Source organism: Dysidea avara, chromosome 3 (assembly GCF_963678975.1).
Source record: "Dysidea avara chromosome 3, odDysAvar1.4, whole genome shotgun sequence".
NCBI classification, from domain to species: Eukaryota; Metazoa; Porifera; class Demospongiae; order Dictyoceratida; family Dysideidae; genus Dysidea; species Dysidea avara.
In genome coordinates this window covers 23,768,706-23,790,086 of record NC_089274.1, presented here as the reverse complement: position 1 = coordinate 23,790,086, position 21,381 = coordinate 23,768,706, and the positions used below count along the sequence as shown (strand labels likewise).

Genomic DNA, 21,381 nt, shown 5'->3' with positions numbered 1-21,381 from the left:
GTAATAAATATATGTATTATATATATAATTTGTACATTTACTGATAAAATCAGAAATATTTAAGGTACATCTACTTCATCTTTTCTTCTTCCTGTGGTAAAGAAAAAAAGATAGGTTAAAAAAGTCCCAAAGCAGGCCATAGGCCGGCTTTGGGGTATACAAATACAAAAAGAAGTGAAATCTAATCCAAAACAGCCAAGCTGTAAAAAAAGTGTGCGGCCCTCAAAAAGGCTATGGTGAAAAAAGATGTGAAATCCAAGGTGGCGGCCAAGAAGTGGCTGTGATGGTAGGTTAATGGTAAAATTTTTAATAACGACAATTCAGGTGAATTTTGTGCCAATTGTCCAAGCGGCACCAAAATTCACCTGAATTGTTGTTATTAAAAATTTTACCATTAACCTACCATCACAGCCATTTCTTGGCCGCCACCTTGGATTTCACATCTTTTTTCACCATAGCCTTTTTGAGGGCCGCACACTTTTTTTACAGCTTGGCTGTTTTGGATTAGATATATAATATCAATAACATAATTACCTCCTTAGTTAAACACTACACCTTCATTAGTAGCCATACTTGAGTGGTGCCACAATCAATTTCATAAATAATTATAAAGGCTTAACAACATTTTCAAGCATCGAGTAGTGGTTGAGTTTGAATAGTTGCTGCATTAATAATTGCCGTATTAATAATTGCCATAAATGCAGTACAATTGCTTTTGTAATAGCTAGTAATGGTTAAACAAACAAGTGGGTGGTTCTCCAGACATCTCTATTGTGCTCCATTGGTACAAAATAAAAACAAGTGACATATGCATGATTACATCATCACTTTGTATTGTGAATTGCATAACATCGTCAATAAACTAAAGTAGTTGTTTAACTAACTTTTGTTATTCCTGTGTTCTGTTTTGTATTTTGCAAGTGTGTAGTTACTTGTGCTGAATAGCTTTATTATTACAAGTAGAAGGAATCATAGCCATAAAATGTAGTAAAACAAAAGAGGTCTCCTACACCTGCAGATATACACAGTAGTGGACATTTAATCCCTCCACTAGTATATCTGCAGGTATTGTTCTATCCCTTATTGAACTTAAAATTCCTAATTTTTCATTCCACTTGTATGATTACCTTTTGTAACACAAAATTTTTATGACTGTTGAACCAGCACATAGAGAAAAATAGTGCCATACTTAAATGTTTTCATCTGAACACATGCCCCAACTATCATTTACTGAAAAAAAAATAGCCATTGCAATGGGTTTTCAACCCATTACACAACATTACAATTGACAAACATTATGAGAAGTATCATTACAATCAATCCAGTCACTACGGAAAATAGGAACAATCCATTATAAATGTAGGGACGTTAGCTACCACCTTGTACTGTCAGTAAAGAGAAATGGATCACAAAGAAGGACAGATGAGTCCATGGTATACACATTATAAATATTGTGATATGCCAAAAGGCACCTGTCCAGGGGTGTAGGAAGCATGGGTGCCATGGGTACTTGAGCTCCCATAAATATTTCTAACCATGCAAAATCAAAATCACTGATCCTTCCTTTTCTAACATGCCAGTGATTCCATCTGCTGAAAATATTATTATTCTATCCACTACAGCACCACAGCTTGACTGTATGTAGCAAATGCTTGCAGCAAATTCTTGCGTGGAAAATATTTAATTAAGTCTGACTTCTAAAAAAACTCCATAGATTACGAGTTACTATATTTAAATCTGAAAAATGGAGATGTGCCTGCCCAAAACGAATGGTGCTAATTTGTTGTCACATCAAAGTGATGATTGTTTGGAGTTGGCCTGTATACAGACCTCGCGAAGTGGCCAATACTTAAGACAACTAGCTGTTTGGCAACTTGGTAATGCTGAATAGTCAGCGCTCGAATTTGTTGGGATACAACTACGATGAAAGAATCAAGTAAACTATAGGTGTGCGATATATCGAAAAATTATTGATACCGCGATAATTGTATTATCGTATAAATTCGACATTACAAATGCTGATCTCGGTATTTTATCGATTAATCGATATGTCGAGAAAATTGAGCTAAAGTTACAGTATTTTGGTCTGTGATTGTGCAATCCCGCTAGAAATAAAGGTCTGTTATGTGCAATTTAACCATTTTAAAAGGGCTGTTGATATTTAACCGGTCATTACTATTTTTTTAAAAACTTAGAAAAAATCATGACACAAAAAGGTATAAGAAACGAAGAAGAAAAAAATGCGATGTGACCAAGGCTCAAACCCACACATCCAGGTTTGGAGTACCCACGCTCTACCACTGTACCACTGGGTATTCCTCTTGTTTTTGTACTATTTAAATGTCACAAATATAAAATACTATATAATCTAACCCATACCAGTGAAGAAGAAATCAAAGCTGAACCCGACCCTAACCCTAACGCTAACCTGACATTTGCCTGTTAAACGTAATGATGACTTTCACTGTCCCTAGCTCGCCTCGAACTCACCCAAAAACTTACCTTCATGTAACTAGTGTGTTTGATACTCGAGTTTTCCTAATGTTTATACAACAAACAACCAGCTAAATAAATATTTGCACTGTGACTGGTGACCGGCTAAATATACACTTCGTTTTAAAAGCTTATCTATCAGTTTCCTAGGCTTGTTAGTGGTACTATGTAATGGTTTTAGTATATCTATTGCATTTAAAGCACATCTATAAATATCAACCACCCACGCAATTAATCCGCCCACACTATTTAATTAATTATTGAAATTGAATCGATATCGCAAAATCCTGATATTTCACACCCCTAAAGTAAACAATGTGAGAGAAGTCTTAAGGACCACTCAGCAGGTTGTGGTAGAGTTAGTAGCCGGTTACAGGAAATGGTGCCCCTACTGTGTCACAGTCTGAGTGGATGAACCGGTGTCGTGAGGATTTTGTGATCACAGAGTAGTCAAGGCATATTTCAGCACAAGTACGAGTCAGTACAAGGATCTATCAGTTCAGTAGTGTTGTTCATTATTATGAGTTGAACAATCTATGGTTGTCTCTTTGTTACCTAAAAGCCATTAAAGTGGCTCTGAACGCATGCCTATTGAAATCAATCCGTAGCACCTTCGTTCCTGGGGATACAGAGCTAAAACCACTGTCATTTTATTCAGGGGTCCCAGGCATTTCAAACGGCGTATCGGGTGAAGCCAAGAAAGCAGCCAGGGAAACCAACACCACTTGGAATACACAGAAGAAGTATAAAACACGCGTACTGGTTATATACTTGTGAAAAATCGGCCATAACTTTCGTCTCAGCAGTGGTACGGCATTGGAATAAAGATTAAAAAACTCCTCACGTGACGGCGAGTCGATTGGTATATAGTATGACATCATCACACATAGCAACAAGATGGTGGCTTGGTTTTTATTTTCACGTGACGAAGAAGAAACGGTCCGAGACAAGGCGAGTTCCTTCGCTTCGCAGCACGTGAGTTCTGTGTGCTACTGTGAAACTTTTTAGATGCCTGAGTAAGGTAAAGAGAGGTCTTTTGAATGGTACATACTGTTGAGCGTTAATTGAAAGATGGCTTTCACACGTTTCGCACATAGGTCACACAAGCTGTTATTGTTTTGTCTTTTGCAGTTTTTGTGGATTTTGTGGTTTTGTAAAAATAATTCAAATAACAAGATATGTGGGTTGTATGGCACATGACACTGATGTCCCACAATCAATACATGCATCGTAACTAGAATAGCATGGAGCGATTGTAGGCTAAAATGACCGATAAGCTATTCTATACAGATAGAGTTAACAACTGCATCTACCCATGCCATGCAGCAATTTGATGAATGCATGTATGAACCTCCACAGGCTGTTCACTGGACTAGGTGTAGTATAGGGCACCCATAAATTAAATATCTTCCTACGTCCCTGCTGTTGGGCTGAAGTAATATCTATCAGTGAAAAAATCAAGTCCATAGCCTTAGCCGTTATTGAACGTGTTTGTCTAAAGGCATCAGGCATGCAGCCAGGCAGTTAGTCAGTTCGTAGAAAATTCTGTTAAATAGTTTTGTTTTAATTCTGTAGCAACTTATTAGAAACGTTTTTGGTCATTCTAAAGACACTTTTGGCCTTGATATATCAACACTGCCCCTTAAGGTGCCATGAAAGTATTGTGAGACTGGTTTCTTTTTTGTGAGTAAGTGCAAACCTCTGTGATCCCTACAGTTACTACCATATTTTTTTGTTTATTTGTTTGTATTTTATTTATATGTGGAAGCAAACTTGCAGCCTATAATCTAATCCAATCAAGAGCTTAGCAAGTGACTGGTTTTTATTTGTTTTTATACTACCATTATTGAAATACACAGGTCAGGGCTTGCTCAATAAGTTATGGTGTGACTACAGAGACAATTATAACGGTCGGTCATCAGATATTTGTCAGGCTAATTGGGCTGTTTGGCAGTCCATTAAGCCATTTGGCCGGTCATCAATGGCCGGTCATTAAAAAACAAAGTTTAATAATAATAAACTTGACTATAATAGTAATGTACATTGAAGGACAGCTACCAGCATTGTCGCAAAGCGTTCAACGCTAACTGCCTTCAAGAAACTCACCGAAGATACGCATGAGCTAATACATTGTCAAGGGGTGTGTGGCCGCTAGCTACAAAGTCTGGAGGTAAGCCGTAATTTTTACGTTTGCATTGTTCACGGAAATTAAATAGCGACTAGAAATCGTGTTCCCTCCACTACAGATTCATGTGCAAATTCAAGTAAGAAAGCTGCGAGGAAACTTTCCAGAGCAACGTTTGATAAATGGAAGAGGGATAACGAGGTAAGTCACCAGACTATGTCATGGTTATGTTGTGAACTGGAGAGAGACAAGAATTTTGTTGCAACGCTCTATTGTTCCATGTGTAAAAGATTCGAGCAACACATACAGTCTGGGAGGAACTTTTCTGTAGCGTGGATCACTTGATCGGCTAATAAGAAACTGAGTAATGTTATCGACCATGCCAAGAGCGATGCTCACAAGGCTGCCATGTCAAGACTGCGTAATAAACAGGTAAGACAAAGTGGCTCGTCTGTAGTTTTGAGTTCTAGGATCGGTCAGTCTTTGTTAAATCTCGATAAAACTACTAGGCAAAGAATGAGAAAGAAATTTGATGTTTGTTATATGATGGCTAAGGAGAGTGTCCCATTTGTAAAGTACCCAGCGATTGTAGAACTGGAGAGCCAGCATGGTGTCAATTTAGGTCCAGCTTACAGGACCCCTGATTCTGCTAAAGCATTTACAAGTTGTATAGCTGAAAGCCTCCACCAAGAGTTTTTAGATAAACTCTCCAGTTCTACAGGCTCTAAATTTTTCAGCTTTTTGATAGACGGCACTACAGATGCTGGGAACCAGGAAGACGAGTTGGTTGTGTTGGTGTATTGTGATAAAGATGAAGCGACAAGTGAGATCACTACTTGTACGCACTATTTTTCAGTGCATACTCCATCAAGGACTGATGCTAGTGGTATTTTAAGTTGCATTAGGGATGCATTAAAACAAGTAGGCATTGAAGGATAGTGAGTGTGTGCTGGGAGTTGAGAATTTTCCTGTGTTGGTTGGTGGTGGTACAGACGGAGCAGCTGTCAATGTGGCAGGAACTGGTGAGCTAAAAGGTCAACTAATGCAAGCATTACCTTGGATTTATTGGTCATGGTGTTATGCCCATTGCCTCGAACTTGCTTGTAGGGATGCATTCATTAGTCCATTGTTTTCTGCCATAGAGAATTTGCTTCTCCATCTGTACTATCTGTATGAGAAGTCACCGAAGAAGTCACGTGACCTAGCTGCCATAATAGAAGACCTAAAGGACATTTTTAGTTTTCCAAAGGGTGGTAATCTTCCAGTACGTTGTCAGGGCACAAGGTGGGTTTCCCATAAAAGGAAAGCCCTCCAGCAGGTATTAGATAGGTACAGAGCTTATATTGCTCATCTCATTGCACTGACTGAAGATAGGTCAATTAAAGCGGAGGACAGGGAGCGCTGCAGAGGTTATTTGCACAAATGAAAGCAACCTAAAATATTGATTGGTTGTGCCATGTATATTGAGGCTTTAAAACCAGTCTCACTGCTCAGTTTGTCATTGCAAGGTGAGGGAGCAGATATTGTGTTGTCTATGGTGAATACCATGGAATCAGTGAAATCACTGAAGAAGCTGACACAGCAAGAGGTCAGTGAATGGCCAATGGTGAAGCTTGTTAAGAAGAAGTTGAAGGAAGCAGATGGAAATCAGGAGTATCAAGGAGTGGCTATTTCAGATTTTGATGCTACTTTAGAGACATGTAGTAGGGATGTGATGGCTGATCTGCGACGCCTTGATGGCAAGATCAAAGCCCGCCTTGAGTGGTCTGATACTGATTTATTGAGGGCGGTTGTTGCATTTTTAAGTACCCATAATTGGCTTATGAGGGAAGACACTCAAGACAGTGATGAGGAGGGTATTGTAGATCCTGATGAGGGAAGTAGTGATATGAGGGAAGCAGTGGAGTACATAATCACTGCATTTCGGGCTCCACTAGAAGCTAGGGGGTTTTCAGCAGAGGCTATTCTTGATGAGCTTGAAGAAGCAATTAGTTATGCACGAAAATATCTCCCGATTGCCACAGAGACCTACAAAAGATTTGGTACACATTGCATACTTGTCCAGATGCTTCAAAGTGGCCAAACGTCCTCTTGTTGTGTCAACTAATCTTTAGCCTACCATTTTCTACAAGCTGAGTTGAGCAGATTTTCTCTCAGTTAAAAGTGATCAAAACTAATCGTAGGACCAATCTCCAAAATGATACGTTGCATGCTCTCCTAGAGATATGTGTTGAAGGTCCTCCTTTGTCAACTTTTAGTGCTGACTCAGCAGTTGATCTGTGGTGGAGGAGTTGTTCTACCACATGTAGAGTGAATCAGAATCCTAGGAAAGAGTATAGGCAACGGGAGAAGGTGAATGATGAGGAAGATGATAGTGGTAGCTCTGATGATGAAGTTACTTCTTTCCTAGATGATTGGGATGACTGGTTCTCAACGGACTCTGGACTTTAACATGTACGTCGTAACGATACCTGTAGCCAAGTGATTAGGTTGCTTTATACTCTGTTGATAGAGGCATCAATCCAATTCTTGTAACTTATGATCGATCATGAACTGCAGCTACATTATTTATTATAATCATTAATAATGTAAATATTCTCATGTAATTTAGTTACAATTTAATAACAATATTCACCAATTGTAAATATAATTAATATGCATCATTGTAAAATACACATACGATTGTACAATGCCAATATAGTATATAGTAATAATTTATATTAAAAAATGATACGTAAAATATAAAGTTAAAAGTTGTAAAATTTAATCCTGAAGTACCCATTTTTTCAAATTTTTCTGGGGGGGGGGGGGGGGGGGCATGCCCCCAGACCCCCCTAGCTAAGGCATGCTTCGCATGCCTATGCACCTTCCCCCTTACGTATGTCTGATCAATCTGATGATATGTCAGATCAAATGCTAGTATGGCCTGACATAATGTCAGACCACTTCAAAAAAGTTATAATTGTCTCTGGACTATATTAAGCCTTCTTTAACATGTTACATGGTGTTACCATTTGCAAGGAGCACATAGGAACATACTTTCACACAGTGTTGGGCAAGTTAAGAATCGTCATTGTAAGAATGGTCAATGTAATATATCAGGACACATGCTGATAATGTGTCATGTGGCCAAGTACAGTAGTGCGGAAGCGCAACAGACAAGTGTGTATTTTACAGGAGCCAAGAAATCACTGTTTTCATGCATTCATAGCTCAATAGTGCCTGAACAGAAATTAACCAGCTTTGCTGTGCAAACTCCCTTGGGGTAGGACACCTCCTAATGCAAATTTGAGTTGAATCTGTCTAGCCATCACTGAGATATGTACCTTCTTATTTTATTCGTTTTCTTCTTAATCTTCTTACATAAATTTTTCTTTTTGCATACTTTAGAAAAATTACAATAACTCGTGCGTGTTCTAGTTGATTGACTTCAAATTTGGAGGGCAGTAAGAACATAATGCAGCACATTTACAGCCCAATTTTTGTACAGATCAAACTAAGAACAATGGAATTACGCGCGATTTTGAAAATAGCAAAAGCAATTTGTTGTCACAACTACAGGGTAATAGAATAACTTGAAAATCAGTCTGTATATGAAGTTACTATCATAGTGCAAACCTTTTGTGGTTTGAAAGTACTGAGAGTATTAGCTAAGGAGATATAAAGTAAAACCAAACATGTGAAAAAAGCATGACTGAGATACTCTAATAAAACAGTCACTGAGAAGTAAATAATGTGAGAGAAAATTCTCTAGGTTTTGAACCAAGAACCTCCACACCTAGCCCTTTACCACTCTGCCACTGCTGTCAGTTGCTCATCTCACTTAATTTCTACCTTATAAATGAAGTTCTGGTTTAATACACTAGATTTGATAACTTGGAGATCTATCAGTGGAAATTCTAGAACATTCTATATGTATTGTATTTGAAGTGCTCAGAAAAAAATGTGTGCTCTATTAGAGTACTACAAAAAGTATGAAAATGGCCTATATCAAGTGTGTTGTGCAGCCAAGTACAGCCGGTGCAGGCAGGTGACATACTCGTTTTACGGAACCAGAAAATGCCGTTTTCATGCATCCATAGCTCCATAGTGCTTGAATGGAATAATTAACCATTTCTGCTGTGGAAACTTCCTCAGGGTAGGGCATCTCTCATTCCTAATTTGAGTCGGATCTGCCCAGCTATCATTGGGATATACACACCTTCAAAATTCATCTTATTTCTTCATCTTATTTCAGTTCTTCGCCATGCAGTCTTCAATGATTCCTGTGATAGAGAGGGAAAAGGTTAAAAGGAAGTGTCAAGGCCAACCATAGGCTGGCTTTGGAACTTGCAATTACAAAAAAAAGTGATATCCATGCAAAAACAGCCTAGCTAACATTATTGCAGCCATTTGTTGGTTGCCACCATTGATTTCACAACTTTTTCACCCAGGCGTTTTAAGGCCACACCTTTTTCCGCAGCTTGGCTGTTTTTGTGTGGATTACACAATACTTTGAACATTGTAATAAGTAACAGTTACATATAGTACTCCAAAACTTTATATAGTCACTTTTGTTAAGGCCATTGGATGATCTCCCTCCATGTGTTATGGGACTGCTAGTACTTCCACCTGGCTGCTTTTTTTATCTTCAGCCCAGTTCTGTCATTCATTTATTCTCACTACTAGTAACTGATTATGGTTTCTTACCACACTATGAGTAGTAACACTTTATGTTACTTGGAAGTTCAATTGTGATAACAGTTTCATTTCATAACTCATATTAGAAACAGGGAGGGGGTTAAAGAGATCTAGTAACTAACACTAAAATCAAAACCACAGCAGCTTTTATTGACTATAATTAAGTTGTACTTATTTATTCTGGTGAACTTTAAATAAACATCATGAACGTTAAAATGGCTACAGCTTCTAGGGGGCTGCATTTGATGCAAGTCCAACACTATCAAAATAGGGCTGATGATGATTATTACACTAAGTATAATTTATATGTTACCATAATCTCTATAATAGTATAAGGAAACATTAAAAATTTTAAAGATCCACTGAAATAGAAATTTCATTTTATTGAATCAATAGGTTTTTGTATCATGAAATTCACAAAAACACCTTATAATAGTTCAGTTATAACAAGCCACAAAGTATAGTTACATCACATTGTAATGTAAGACAAAGAACCGGAAGTACTGCTATTACACACTTTACAATGGGAAAGTAGGTAAACAGTGAAAGTCTAATGTGCAGGTGGCAATACCAAGCTCTCCTTTTCAACTTTGTAGTGTTCCAAGATTACTTGAACGTTCTGCTGTAAAACTGTTGTGGAGTTATTCTGTGGTTGCCTGTAGTGTAGCCTGTACTCCTTTGCTATCGAATTGAGCTCACGCTTCATTTAGTTCACAAAGCTGGGTTAGCAGTGCCATGAAGCAAACAATGGTATCATGCACTGTTACACTTTGCTGAGATGCTTCTCCACCTGGCAGGGATAATATCTCATGCATATCTTTCCAGTGGTGCGTTCGTAATTATTTTTCCTCATGTTTGTCTGCCTCCATCTGCTGTATTGGACCCTTCAACATAAAAATTCCAAGAAATAAACTTAGACTTGCTTCGACCACTGTACTGTTGATTACAAGCTTTAATAGACATTCTTGAGCATTCTTCACCACAAGACCAGCGTAAATTCACTAACTATCTCCCATAGGCCTGTAACTGGCTGCAGTACAAGTTCTTACTGTGTTTCAAGTTGTTATGGTAGATATGACGTGAAACTAAATCGAATCTAGCTGTACATGAACACTTCTGTTGCTTTATGGCACCTCACAATGCTAAAGTTTCTTTGTCTGATGTGTTACGATGTAATATAATTAACAAACTACTAAAATCAAGAGTTCATAATAGTATAAAGGGAAGGAGAGTATCCAACACCTGCATTGCCCTTTAAAAACACACTGCATTATAATGTTACATCATAGCTGCATCATATCCGAATATTTCAGTAAACTGTAGCACAAGGCTTTGCCACAAAAGAACTGTTGATAGGCATTGATATATCAAAGGGAAGACCTGCAATCACTTAAAGCAAGTTAGAGTTCATAATATAAAAATAATGAACTCTTGCTTAAAGTGTTTGGTATTACCCACTGTGCTTCTTCATGGGGCATGTTATTTAACCACCGTCACTATTTCCTTCATAACCTTCTCGTGCGAATTGAACAGAGCCTGCTGGTAGTTGGATTAGAGTTGCCGCATTACCTCTGCCAGCTGTGTTGTCAGCAGTGCTTGCGGACGAACTTGTGGATCGTGATATCTTACGAGAAACCACCCACTTTGTTCTCCCATACAAGTTTCATCCTGGTGGTTGCTTATACTGAATTGTCGATGTCTCCTGGGTCATTGGTAGTATTCTTCACTTTCTTGCCGGTGTCTGTGCTAAAACTGTCTTCACTGTCCTGTTCTTCATCGAGAGAATAGCAGCATCTTCCAAGGTCCTCCACATCTTTTCTAACGCACTGAAAAAAATAAATTGTGTCTGTGTAACGTGCATCTTTAACCAAAATATTGTGCACTTATAGCCCTTTAAGCAAGTTAACATGTTTTGGTGATGACCACTATTGCATAATATTATAACACAGTGTGTTTTGAAGGGGCAATTCAGCGTTAGATACTCTCCTTCCCTTTATATTATTATGAACTCTTGCTAAATTGTATTATATCTATACAAGTACACAAAAGTTCAGAATTTTCAACTAGAGTAGGGACCATAGTACATTGATAAAAAAGTACTATAACAAGTTGAAGTAGTCCATGATAGTAAAACAATAAGAAATATTATATCCCTACTGTGCTCAAGATACCATAATGGATAGGGACATGCCTATTATACTCAAATTTTTACCTATTATGCTATGCTGCACTGCTCAAAATGTTATCTATTATGCTCAAGCTTTATGCCTTATTTCCCATGTTTTGTAAATTTGTAGTTATGGGCACATAATAAGTGGCTGAAGCACATCCTTGCTCTTCAAAATGCATGTGACAGAAAAGATCGATATACTCTAATAGAACAGCCAGCTGCCTGACTGTTCTATTAGAGTTATTGACTGCTCTATTAGAGTATATCAATCTTTTTCTGTGATATGTATTTTGACCATCAAGGATGTGTGTATGGTTCAAATATTCTTCCTATTATGCTAGCATTATGCTCAATGCTTTCAGGCACCTATCATGCTCATATAATTATGCAGCATAACCGGCGGGTCCCTAATAACGGAAATGCACAGTAGGGTATAACACTTCAATATCATGGACTACTCCAACTTGTTTCAGTAGTTTTTATCAATGTACTATGGTCACTACTGTAGTCGAAAATTACAATTTTTTGTGTACTTGTTTATTAACTTTTTGTTAATAATTATTATGACAGGTGAACCCACGTATACTGCATCTGAAATGGTGCCACGTGCCCCAGCTATATCAATTATCGTCTGAAAAGTGAAGTATCCATTACACTTCATTGTCAGCTATGTTCAACTGGTTACACAGCAGTACGAATCAAGAATTATTCGAAAAGCACCTCTGCAATCAAAGTAGCTACTATGAAAAGTATGGATGATTTCCGTTATGAAGGGAAGCCATCACGTGCTACCACTAAATCGACACTTTTCGCTGTCAGCAAAGATGAATGGGACACAAAGGAGGACACTGGTAAGTCCATGAAGAATGCGTTGTACGTACTGCGGTATGCCAAACGGTACCTCTCGGGCTGAAGCGACATCAAACAGTGAAAAAATCAAGCCCATAGCCTTAGCCATTATCCAGTTACGCTTGTTTGAAGGCATCAGTCAGTCAGTTACTTACTCAGTCAGTCAGTAGAAAATTCCGTTAAATAAATATTTTTTAAATTCTGTAGCAACTTGTTGAAAGAGTTTCGGGTCGACCTGAAAGCTTGTTTGGGCTTAGTTTTACCTAACCAATACTGCCTCATCGTTGTCTGGGAAAGTTGAGGCTGGTTTTTGGATGATGTTATTTTGTGGGCCACGCCTACTCCTTTGTGGTCCCTACTATACAGTACTGTCATACTGTATGAAGTATCGTACTGTATGATACTAAACAAAACTAAATCTGACTACCGTATTTCTATATTTATAAATCGTTGAAAATATTCTGTCGAAGCTAGCATCCGACGAAAATTAATTACGCGAAAAATTTTTACCAACGTAATAATATTTGAAAAGTTGAATGAGTTTGGTTAACTGCTTTTTTGCCACCTGGATCGAGGTTGCTGCGGTCTTTTAAAAACAAAGGCCTCCCTCATCCTAGGAAAGAGGGGAGCTGTCTGCTTCGTCTATTTCGCCGCACATTAGTAATGATACCATCCTCGATGCCATCTGATTCCGTGCCGATAGACAGTGGCGTAGCCAAGGGTGGGCATGGGCGGGCATTTGCCCAACCATTACAGTTTCTTGCCCAACCATCACAAACTTTTGCCCAACCATCACAAGTAGCTTAAGATTCATGCGAGGATTCACAGCAACACACTACTTTGATACTGTAAAGCATAAACATGTGCCTCATTTCTTGAACCATGACTTCAGAAGGGATCGAGATAGATGGTATATCACGTGATCCAATACGCGGAAAATCCCTTGGGAAGTCCCTATAAAAGACGCACGTGCCACGCTCCTTGGCGCGGTTTAAATTCGAAATTTAAAATGGAGTCAAAGCGTGGTACACTACAGTCGTGGTACTGTATCTCTGAGTCACAGTGAGTGATAATCGTCAGTAGGATTCAGTGCGGATGGTGCTGGCAGCAAAGATTTCGTTTCAGTGGATTTGTCAAGCATATTTTTTTGATAAGGAAAGTACCGTATAGCCTACCTTACTGCTGATGAAAGAAAACAGGAAAACGTGACTCTTCTAGATAACAATAATAGTATATGCAAATGGAGCTGGAAATGGGGAAAAGGTCAAGTCATTATTCAATTCAATTCAATTATTAGCTTTATAGTGCAATGTTACAGGTGTACATGGTTGTACAACAATAAAAGTGAGTTTGTATACAATTGCACTAAAGGTAATCTGGTAAGTACCAGATCCCATAACTTAAATTAAGTACTTATCATTACTTATATAATTACAATTAGCTGCTAAATGTATCAAAGTTAAGTGGCTTGGGATGTTTGGAGCAGATGCTACAAGGACATGTAAAATGGAAACTATGCTGGTTATTTGGATTGAAGTTTCTCATAAAATGCTGCCATAGGATTTTAGTTAGTTGAAATTTAATGGTAACAAAGGGTTGAGTTAGGTCAATTACTGGTAAGCTGTTGAAGGTTCGAGGAAGTCTGTTGAAGTAGAAGTTTCTTTGTTGATTAGATGATGTAAAAACATGTTCAAGTTTGTTGCTGGAAGAAGACCTAGTAGAATGATGACAGAATTTGATGAAGGTCTGGATGTTGAAATGATCAGATGGATTTTGAATTGATTTTATGAAAAACAGAATGTCACACTGGTCATAAATATACATTAATGGTAGTAGGTTGAGCTTGATAAGGCGAGTTTATAATCAGAAACATAATCGTTGAGGATGTATTTGGTAGCTCGGCGCTGTATTCTTTCAAGAGCAGAGATATCTTGGATAAGGTAGGGATGCCACAATGGGGAACAATACAGGAGCTGAGACCTTACTAGTGCTATGTACAGAGTTCTTTTAGTTGTAATGTTAATAGAATGGCTGAATGTATGTCTAAGCAATCCTAGGGTTCGATAAGCTTTGGATGAAATGTGGTGATAGTGGTTTCTCCAGGACAGGTCAGTAGATAGAATGATACCAAGGTCACGATGGGTGTTACTAGATATTATTGAGGAATCGTCAATGTTGTAAGAAGTTGGGAACTTTGTATTAAAGGAGAGGTGAATAAATTTCTTAGTGTTAAAAGATAGGTTTGAGTCTTGAGACCAGTCAAATAAGGAGTTGAGGTCATCCTGGAGTTTGATGGAATCAAGTAGTTCAAAAATGAATTTGTAGCATTTAGTGTCATCTGCAAAAGATAAAGCATTGGAGTGATGAATGGATAGATACAAATCGTTGATGAAAACTAAGAACAAAAGTGGGCCAAGGATGCTCCCCTGGGGCACACCTGATAAAACTGGAAGTAGAGTTGAGTAGGAACCATTGAGTCGTACACATTGGTATCTATTATAGAGATATGATTTGAACCACCACCACAGGTTGCCAGTAATGCCAATTTGCCACAATTTTAAGAGTAGTTCATTGTGAGGAACTCGGTCGAAAGCTTTAGAAAAATCTAAATAGATTACGTCTGTTTGGGTTTTGTGCTCATAAATATCTTTGAGGAAGATAAGAAGTTGTTGCAAAGTTGAGCGCCCTTTCATGAATCCAAATTGTGAGGTAGAGATATGACTAGAAATAGATTTTGTAACTTTTTCATGAATAATATGTTCGAGTACCTTGGACACAATGCAGAGTAGGGATATAGGTCTATAATTAGTAACACAATTTTTGTTGCCAGCTTTGAAAATAGGGGTGATGCAATGTATCTGCCATTCGGAAGGAAGACAACAATGGTAAATGGCATATGAAAATAAATAGTGTAAAGGTTTGGTTAAAACAATGGCACAGTTTTTTAGGACAGCAGGACTAATTCCATCAATACCAGTCGCCTTTGAAGAGTCAAGAGATAGTAAAGCAGTGTGGACTTCATCTTCAGTGATATTGATGGAGTCAATGGTAGAATTTGTAGAAGGCATGTCCTCAAATAGAGGTAAGGAGTAGGTACTCTGAGAGAACACAGAGTAAAAGTACCTGTTGAACAAAGTAGCTTTATCAATGTCATGGGTGGCAGAACTATCATCAAAGAAGACTGTAGCAGGGATAGAAGCAGATTTAGTGATGTTTCTTACATGCTGATATATTTTTGAGTCATTACTGAAGGCAAAATTGTGGACTAGATTTGCTTCAAAGTTGGCCTTGGCTTGTTGGATGCTGTTTTGGAGGTTATCTTCTGCTGTTTTTATACGATTCAAATTGTGATCAGTAGGATGAGATTTGTATTTCTTTCGTAGAGTCTGAAGACACTTAATCTGATGGCGTATATTTGAAGTGTACCATTTAGGAAACTGAGAAGAGCTGGTTCTAATTTTAGGAATAAACAGGTCCATTCCCCTAGTGATATTGTTCTTGATAAAGAGCCAGATAGAGTCTATGTCAGATAGCTGTTCACAGGTAGTATAGTCAATATGAGATAGATAATTGATGAGGCCAGGATAATTGGCTTTAGAGTAATCAAAGATAACTGGTGGAGTGTGTGAGGGTATATGGTCTGCATGTGACTTAATACTTAAAGTGACCATAAAGTGATCAGATGATATCGGTTCGTAATGGGGATGAATAGATATGTTGTACACAATATCTTCATTGTTAGTGATTATTAAGTCCAGAGTATTTCCTTGATTGTGGGTTGGCTCATCAACCAGTTGAAAGAGGTTTAGCTGAAACAGTAAGTCACAAAATTTGTTAGATTTTGGTGAGGAACCATTATAAGTGGCCCAGTTGACATCAGGGAGATTGAAGTCTCCCAAGAGAATAATTGGACTTGATTCGTTGACTAGGTTAGTAAGGTATCTATGCAGCAATTCATGGTAAGTATCAGAAGAGTTTGGAGGAATGTAAACAACACTGATTATAAATGAATTTGATGTAGAGATGAGAACAGTTAGGATTTCAACATGAGGTGGGGATGACAATTGACTACTAGTGATGTTATCCTTTACAGCAAGTAAAACACCCCCACCTCTAGAATCTCTATCTTTACGATAAATGGTATAGCCACTGGGTATTATTTCATTGTCAAATATATCTTTAGATAACCAAGTCTCGGTGATACACAAAATGCTAAAATCAGATGAACAAATAAAAGATTGGAAATTGGATTATAAAGCGTCACGTGCACAAATTGTACTGATTAACCGAGTTGTGGTTTACACCAGATTCATGCAAAATGTATGCTGGCTGCTGTAAGTCTGGGACGAAGCTTTCTTGGCATGCTGATATTTGTGTTATAGCATAGATTCTCTCTAATCTATGGTTATAGATCATAAATTAGTGCCCCCGGCCTTCATTTGGGACCATGTGGCGTTTAATTGAAAAAGTATTTCATATCGCTGTGGTGGTTGGTCTGTAAGCTATACTGCCAGTTGATTGTGTTAAATATGTGATGAACTGTTTACATTGTTGGTTATTGTAGGTTCAGCAGTTTAATGTCACGTGATACTCAGCTATGGCGATCGTCGATGGATGCCTGCCCTACAAGTTTAATAGATAGCATATAGCTAGTAAATGTTTGTATGCATGCAAGCAGCATTTATTTACACTAGTATAGGTAGCTGTAGACCTTGTGTGCATACACTTTTTTATATTTTTCTTTGATAATGTCTCACATGAAGGTGAACGTGTTTCTTGTGTGTGCGTAGTTAAGTTGATGTTATGCCCAACCATCAAATATTGGCTGGCTACGCCCCTGCCGATAGACAACTACTACATGACACATATATATGCATGTTGTATGGAATGTGCTTCTAGCTACAGCAATTCCACTCCAGTCCATTGCTTGACTTGTGATGGACAACTTCTGAATCTGGGGTTGGCTCCTTGTGTTTTACACCTTCTCACAGGATAGTATATATCCACACAAAAACAGCCAAGCTGTGAAAAAAGGTGGGGCCTTAGGTGAAAAGGTTGTGAAATCAAAGGTGGCAGCCAACAAATGGTTGCAATGATCTTAATACTAATAAATTTTAACAATGCACAGCCATTATTAAATTTATTAGCATTAACATTATTGCAGCCATTTGTTGGCCGCCACCTTTGATTTCACTTTTTTCACCCAGGCTTTTTAAGGCCGCACCTTTTTTCACAACTTGGTTTTTTTTGTGCGGATATCACTTCTTTTTGTGATTGCAAGTTCCAAGGCCAGCCTATGGTTAACCTTGATAATTCATTTTAACTTTTTCCCTTTACTACAGGAATCATCAAAGACTGCGTAGCTATATGAATAACAGGAATAAGATGAATTTTGAAGGTGCGTATACCCCAATGATAGCTGGGCAGATTCAACTCAAACTAGGAATGGGAGATGCCCTACCCTGAGGAAGCTTCCATTACAAAAATGGTTAATTATACCGTTCAAGCACTATGAAGCTACAGATACATGAAAACTTTTTTTAGATCTTTTATTATTATTTCCAGGGTTACCAGCACCCCTTGCCACCACCCTGACATCACAGAACTATATGACACTACTCCTTCTGAAGAGAGACAAGGAGAGCAAGTCTTCTGTAAAATACAGCACTGAACAGCATGACCCATACCACCCCTTAATGTTGAAAATATAAGTGGGGTAAAAGGACCTATCTCAATTTCGTCGTTCATACTTCCATTGTTTTTCACGTTCAAAATGTTGATAAACTACAGTGAGGATAGCTACTTGGGTAGCTACCACGATATGAAGGTGCAATAGCCATAAAAAAAAATATGCCTTCAGATGTTTGCTTACCTCCCCAGAATCCTGAAGCATAAACGTCTACATGAGCTTCATCCTCATTATTAGCTGTTGCATATTAAAGGCCGGGTCTCACCTGTAAAGAGGCTGCAACGGATGCATGAAAATGGTGTTTTCTGGTTCTGTAAAATGAGTATGTCACCCGCCCACACTGGCTGTACTTGGTCGCATGACACGGCTATATCCTTTCATAATTTTTGTAGAATGTTCTAGAACAATCAAGATTTTCCATTGGTAGACCTATGAAATTATGAACTTTTATTGATTAGATTTTAGCTAGAAATTTCATTTATAAAGTAGAAATAAAGTGAGATGATCAGCCATGATAGCAGCGGCTCAGTGGTTAAGGATTTGAATGTTCAGTATGGAGGTCCCTGGTTCGAATGCTGATCAGTAACTTTTTTTTCCAACATTTTTTATGCACCTTTTTAACCCTGCAGCGACTGTTCTATTAGAGAATTTCGACCCCGCAATTTACAGTTGTTTGGTTTTTGCCTTGTAACTCTATAGCTGTCAATGTAAACCACGAAAGGTTTGAACTATGATGGTTAACCTATATGCATACCAATTTTTTTAAAGTTATTCCCATAAGTGGTTTACCCTGTAGGTGTGACAAGTTGGCCTTTTTAAACGCAAATAACTGTTCATAGTTCTATGAAATAAATTAAACAGATTTGCACCAAACTTGGTACATGATTGTGTCGCAATAAGTTCTTAAAGTGTAACAAAGCTCAAGAAAATTGAGCTACACTGTTGCATTTTACAATAGTTTTTGTAAAGTGTGCTAAAATAATAATCTAAGCCCCCGAGCCCCCTAAATGAAGAAAAAAAAATGAAGAAATTTAGCCGAATTTTGAAGGCTTATATTTCACGATTGCATTAAGTAATCTTACTCAAATTTGGTATGTGGGGTCCTGAAGGTGGAGGGCGTTTGCAGTATTAAAAAGATTCCAATTCGAGAAGGGAGCACGGAGCTATGTATGCGTGAAAACCGTGATTTGTTTTTTCCTGTAAATATACTCACGGCGTGGCGCACCGGCTTTCTTGGCCGCACAACACACTACTGTGTGTCCTGATTGAATATAAGTGTACTAAAATGTATTTTTAGGACCTACCTCTTCTGATCATGCCGTAGACCAGTCCAAAGCATTGGTGAAATTTTCTAAACACTGGACCATTGATCAAGCTTATCAACATTTGACCTCATCAGTTGAAAGAGTGGTAATACAAACTGGTGATTTAGCTCAACTACAACGAGCTTGTGTTAGGAAGATCAAAGGATTAGGTAGTAACCTTCCACGAAAGCTAATTCCCGTAATAGAGGGGACATCATCTATTAATGGCTTACTTGACACATTGACACAATCAGAATATTGGAACTGGTTTGATACTAGACTATTAGAGGCTGTTACACATGCATCAGGATCACCTGAGGCAATAAAGTTACTGGACCATTTCAGAAAAACTTACTACAATACAAAAGTTAGTGATCTTGTTCTCTACAATATTGAGGTAAAGCCATTTAAACATTTTGTAACTATAGTTGAAAAATATAATAAAGACCCTAGTAAACTGACTATTCTTGATTTACAAAAACACCAATATGAATTGGAGCAAGTATTGGATGGAGAACTAGTTTTACTTACTATCAAAACAGGTTGCATTGAGCTGACATGGCAAATACCACCAGAACTGGTTTACCGAGCACATACTTCAATGAAGAGGAAACATGATGATTTGTCATCATTAGCAGTCAAGTCTCTAATCTGTGAAGAAGCAGATATAGCTGCAGGTCTTCCTATTTTGTGGTGTGGACAAGAGATAGGGGAGGTAGCGGACATTAGTCCTATTGAGTCATTACCTGGATATGTCAGACAAGAACCATACTCTTTACCACAAGGATTTCAATGGGTTGCACTGAGTAGTAGTGATGCTGAGGAGGTAGTAAAATTTTCAGACAAACAAAAACTTTTCCCAAGTTTTGATACATTTTACTTCAATATTATGCATCCAAAAACGAAATGTGGGTGGCAATTTGGTATCAGAACAACTGATGGTAAACTAGTTGGTATAGTGTTGGCTTATCCTGTTTGTATGAGGATTGGAAGAGTAATGGTAATGTGTGTTGTTCCAACGACAATGGTTCATAAGAAGTACCACAACAAGCGAATGTGGTATATGCTTATTAAAGAGCTTCAGAGAAGAATAAACTTGGTAAACATTAATCACTTTATTGGTATAATCACAAGCATTTTATTCCAACCTGTGACTGCCATTAATGTTTGGAAATATCACTTCACCCATCCCACAAGTGCTCAACTCCCCAACTCCCCCAGAACACCTGGTTGGAGGAAAATGACATCAGAAGATGTTCCTAGTGCATTAGCTCTTGTCAACAAGTATTCATCACAGTTTGAGATCAGACAAGTCTTTACTAGTGAAGAAGAATTTTCTCATCATTTTCTTTGTCCAGCTGTGCCAAATCATGTGTTCACTTTTGTAGTAGATAATGAATCTAATAGGCTTACTGGCATTGTAAGGTACTTTGTAATACCAGGTGATAAATCAACTGCACACATCACTACAGTAATATCCACACATTTTCCAATCAGACAACTAATAACAGACGTGATGGTGTGTACAAGAGATAATGGTTCTACAAGTGTGACAATACCACAACTTAATTTACAAAGTGACTTTTTATCATCACTTGCATTTCAACAAACTTATTTTGTGAGATATTATATATACAACTACAAGTATCCTCAAATACCAGAATCTAGATTCTGGAATGTATTGTTTTGAGGAATTACTTTATGTAGAGATTTTAGATATGTGTTGTATACCCTATACAGAAGTACATAATATATAGTTAACTTCCTAGCTCTATGTATATATGCATGTGTGCTAACTTAACAAAATGCAGTATATGGTCTCTTGCATGGCCAAGGTTATAAAGTAACATAGTGTGAATAATATATATCTAGATCTCAGAAAATGTGGTCATGTTAGCGCACCTGCAACTGATAAAATAGTTGGAGTACAAAGAAACTCAAATTCTTTCTGTAAACTGCTTACAAATCGCAAGTAAATACGTACATAAGCATGCCTTTATAAACAACTTATAAAGACTGTATATCGTATATTTAGTCTGTATGGTAGAGCATGAGACTTGAAAGTGGTAGA

At 37.8% G+C, this 21,381-nt stretch overlaps 1 protein-coding gene across 2 annotated transcripts in view; it reads left to right on the top strand.

Annotated features, from left to right (window-relative positions):
• Positions 1-21,144, top strand: part of LOC136250363 (uncharacterized) — a 29,169-nt gene extending 8,025 nt beyond the window's left edge. For both annotated transcript variants that reach the window (XM_066042561.1, XM_066042560.1), the window contains one exon: positions 19,304-21,144. In XM_066042561.1, the coding sequence (XP_065898633.1) occupies positions 19,304-21,000 (1,697 nt within the window). In that variant the 3' untranslated portion in view covers positions 21,001-21,144. The remainder of the gene's footprint in view (positions 1-19,303) is intronic.
• Positions 21,145-21,381: the final 237 nt, after the last annotated feature.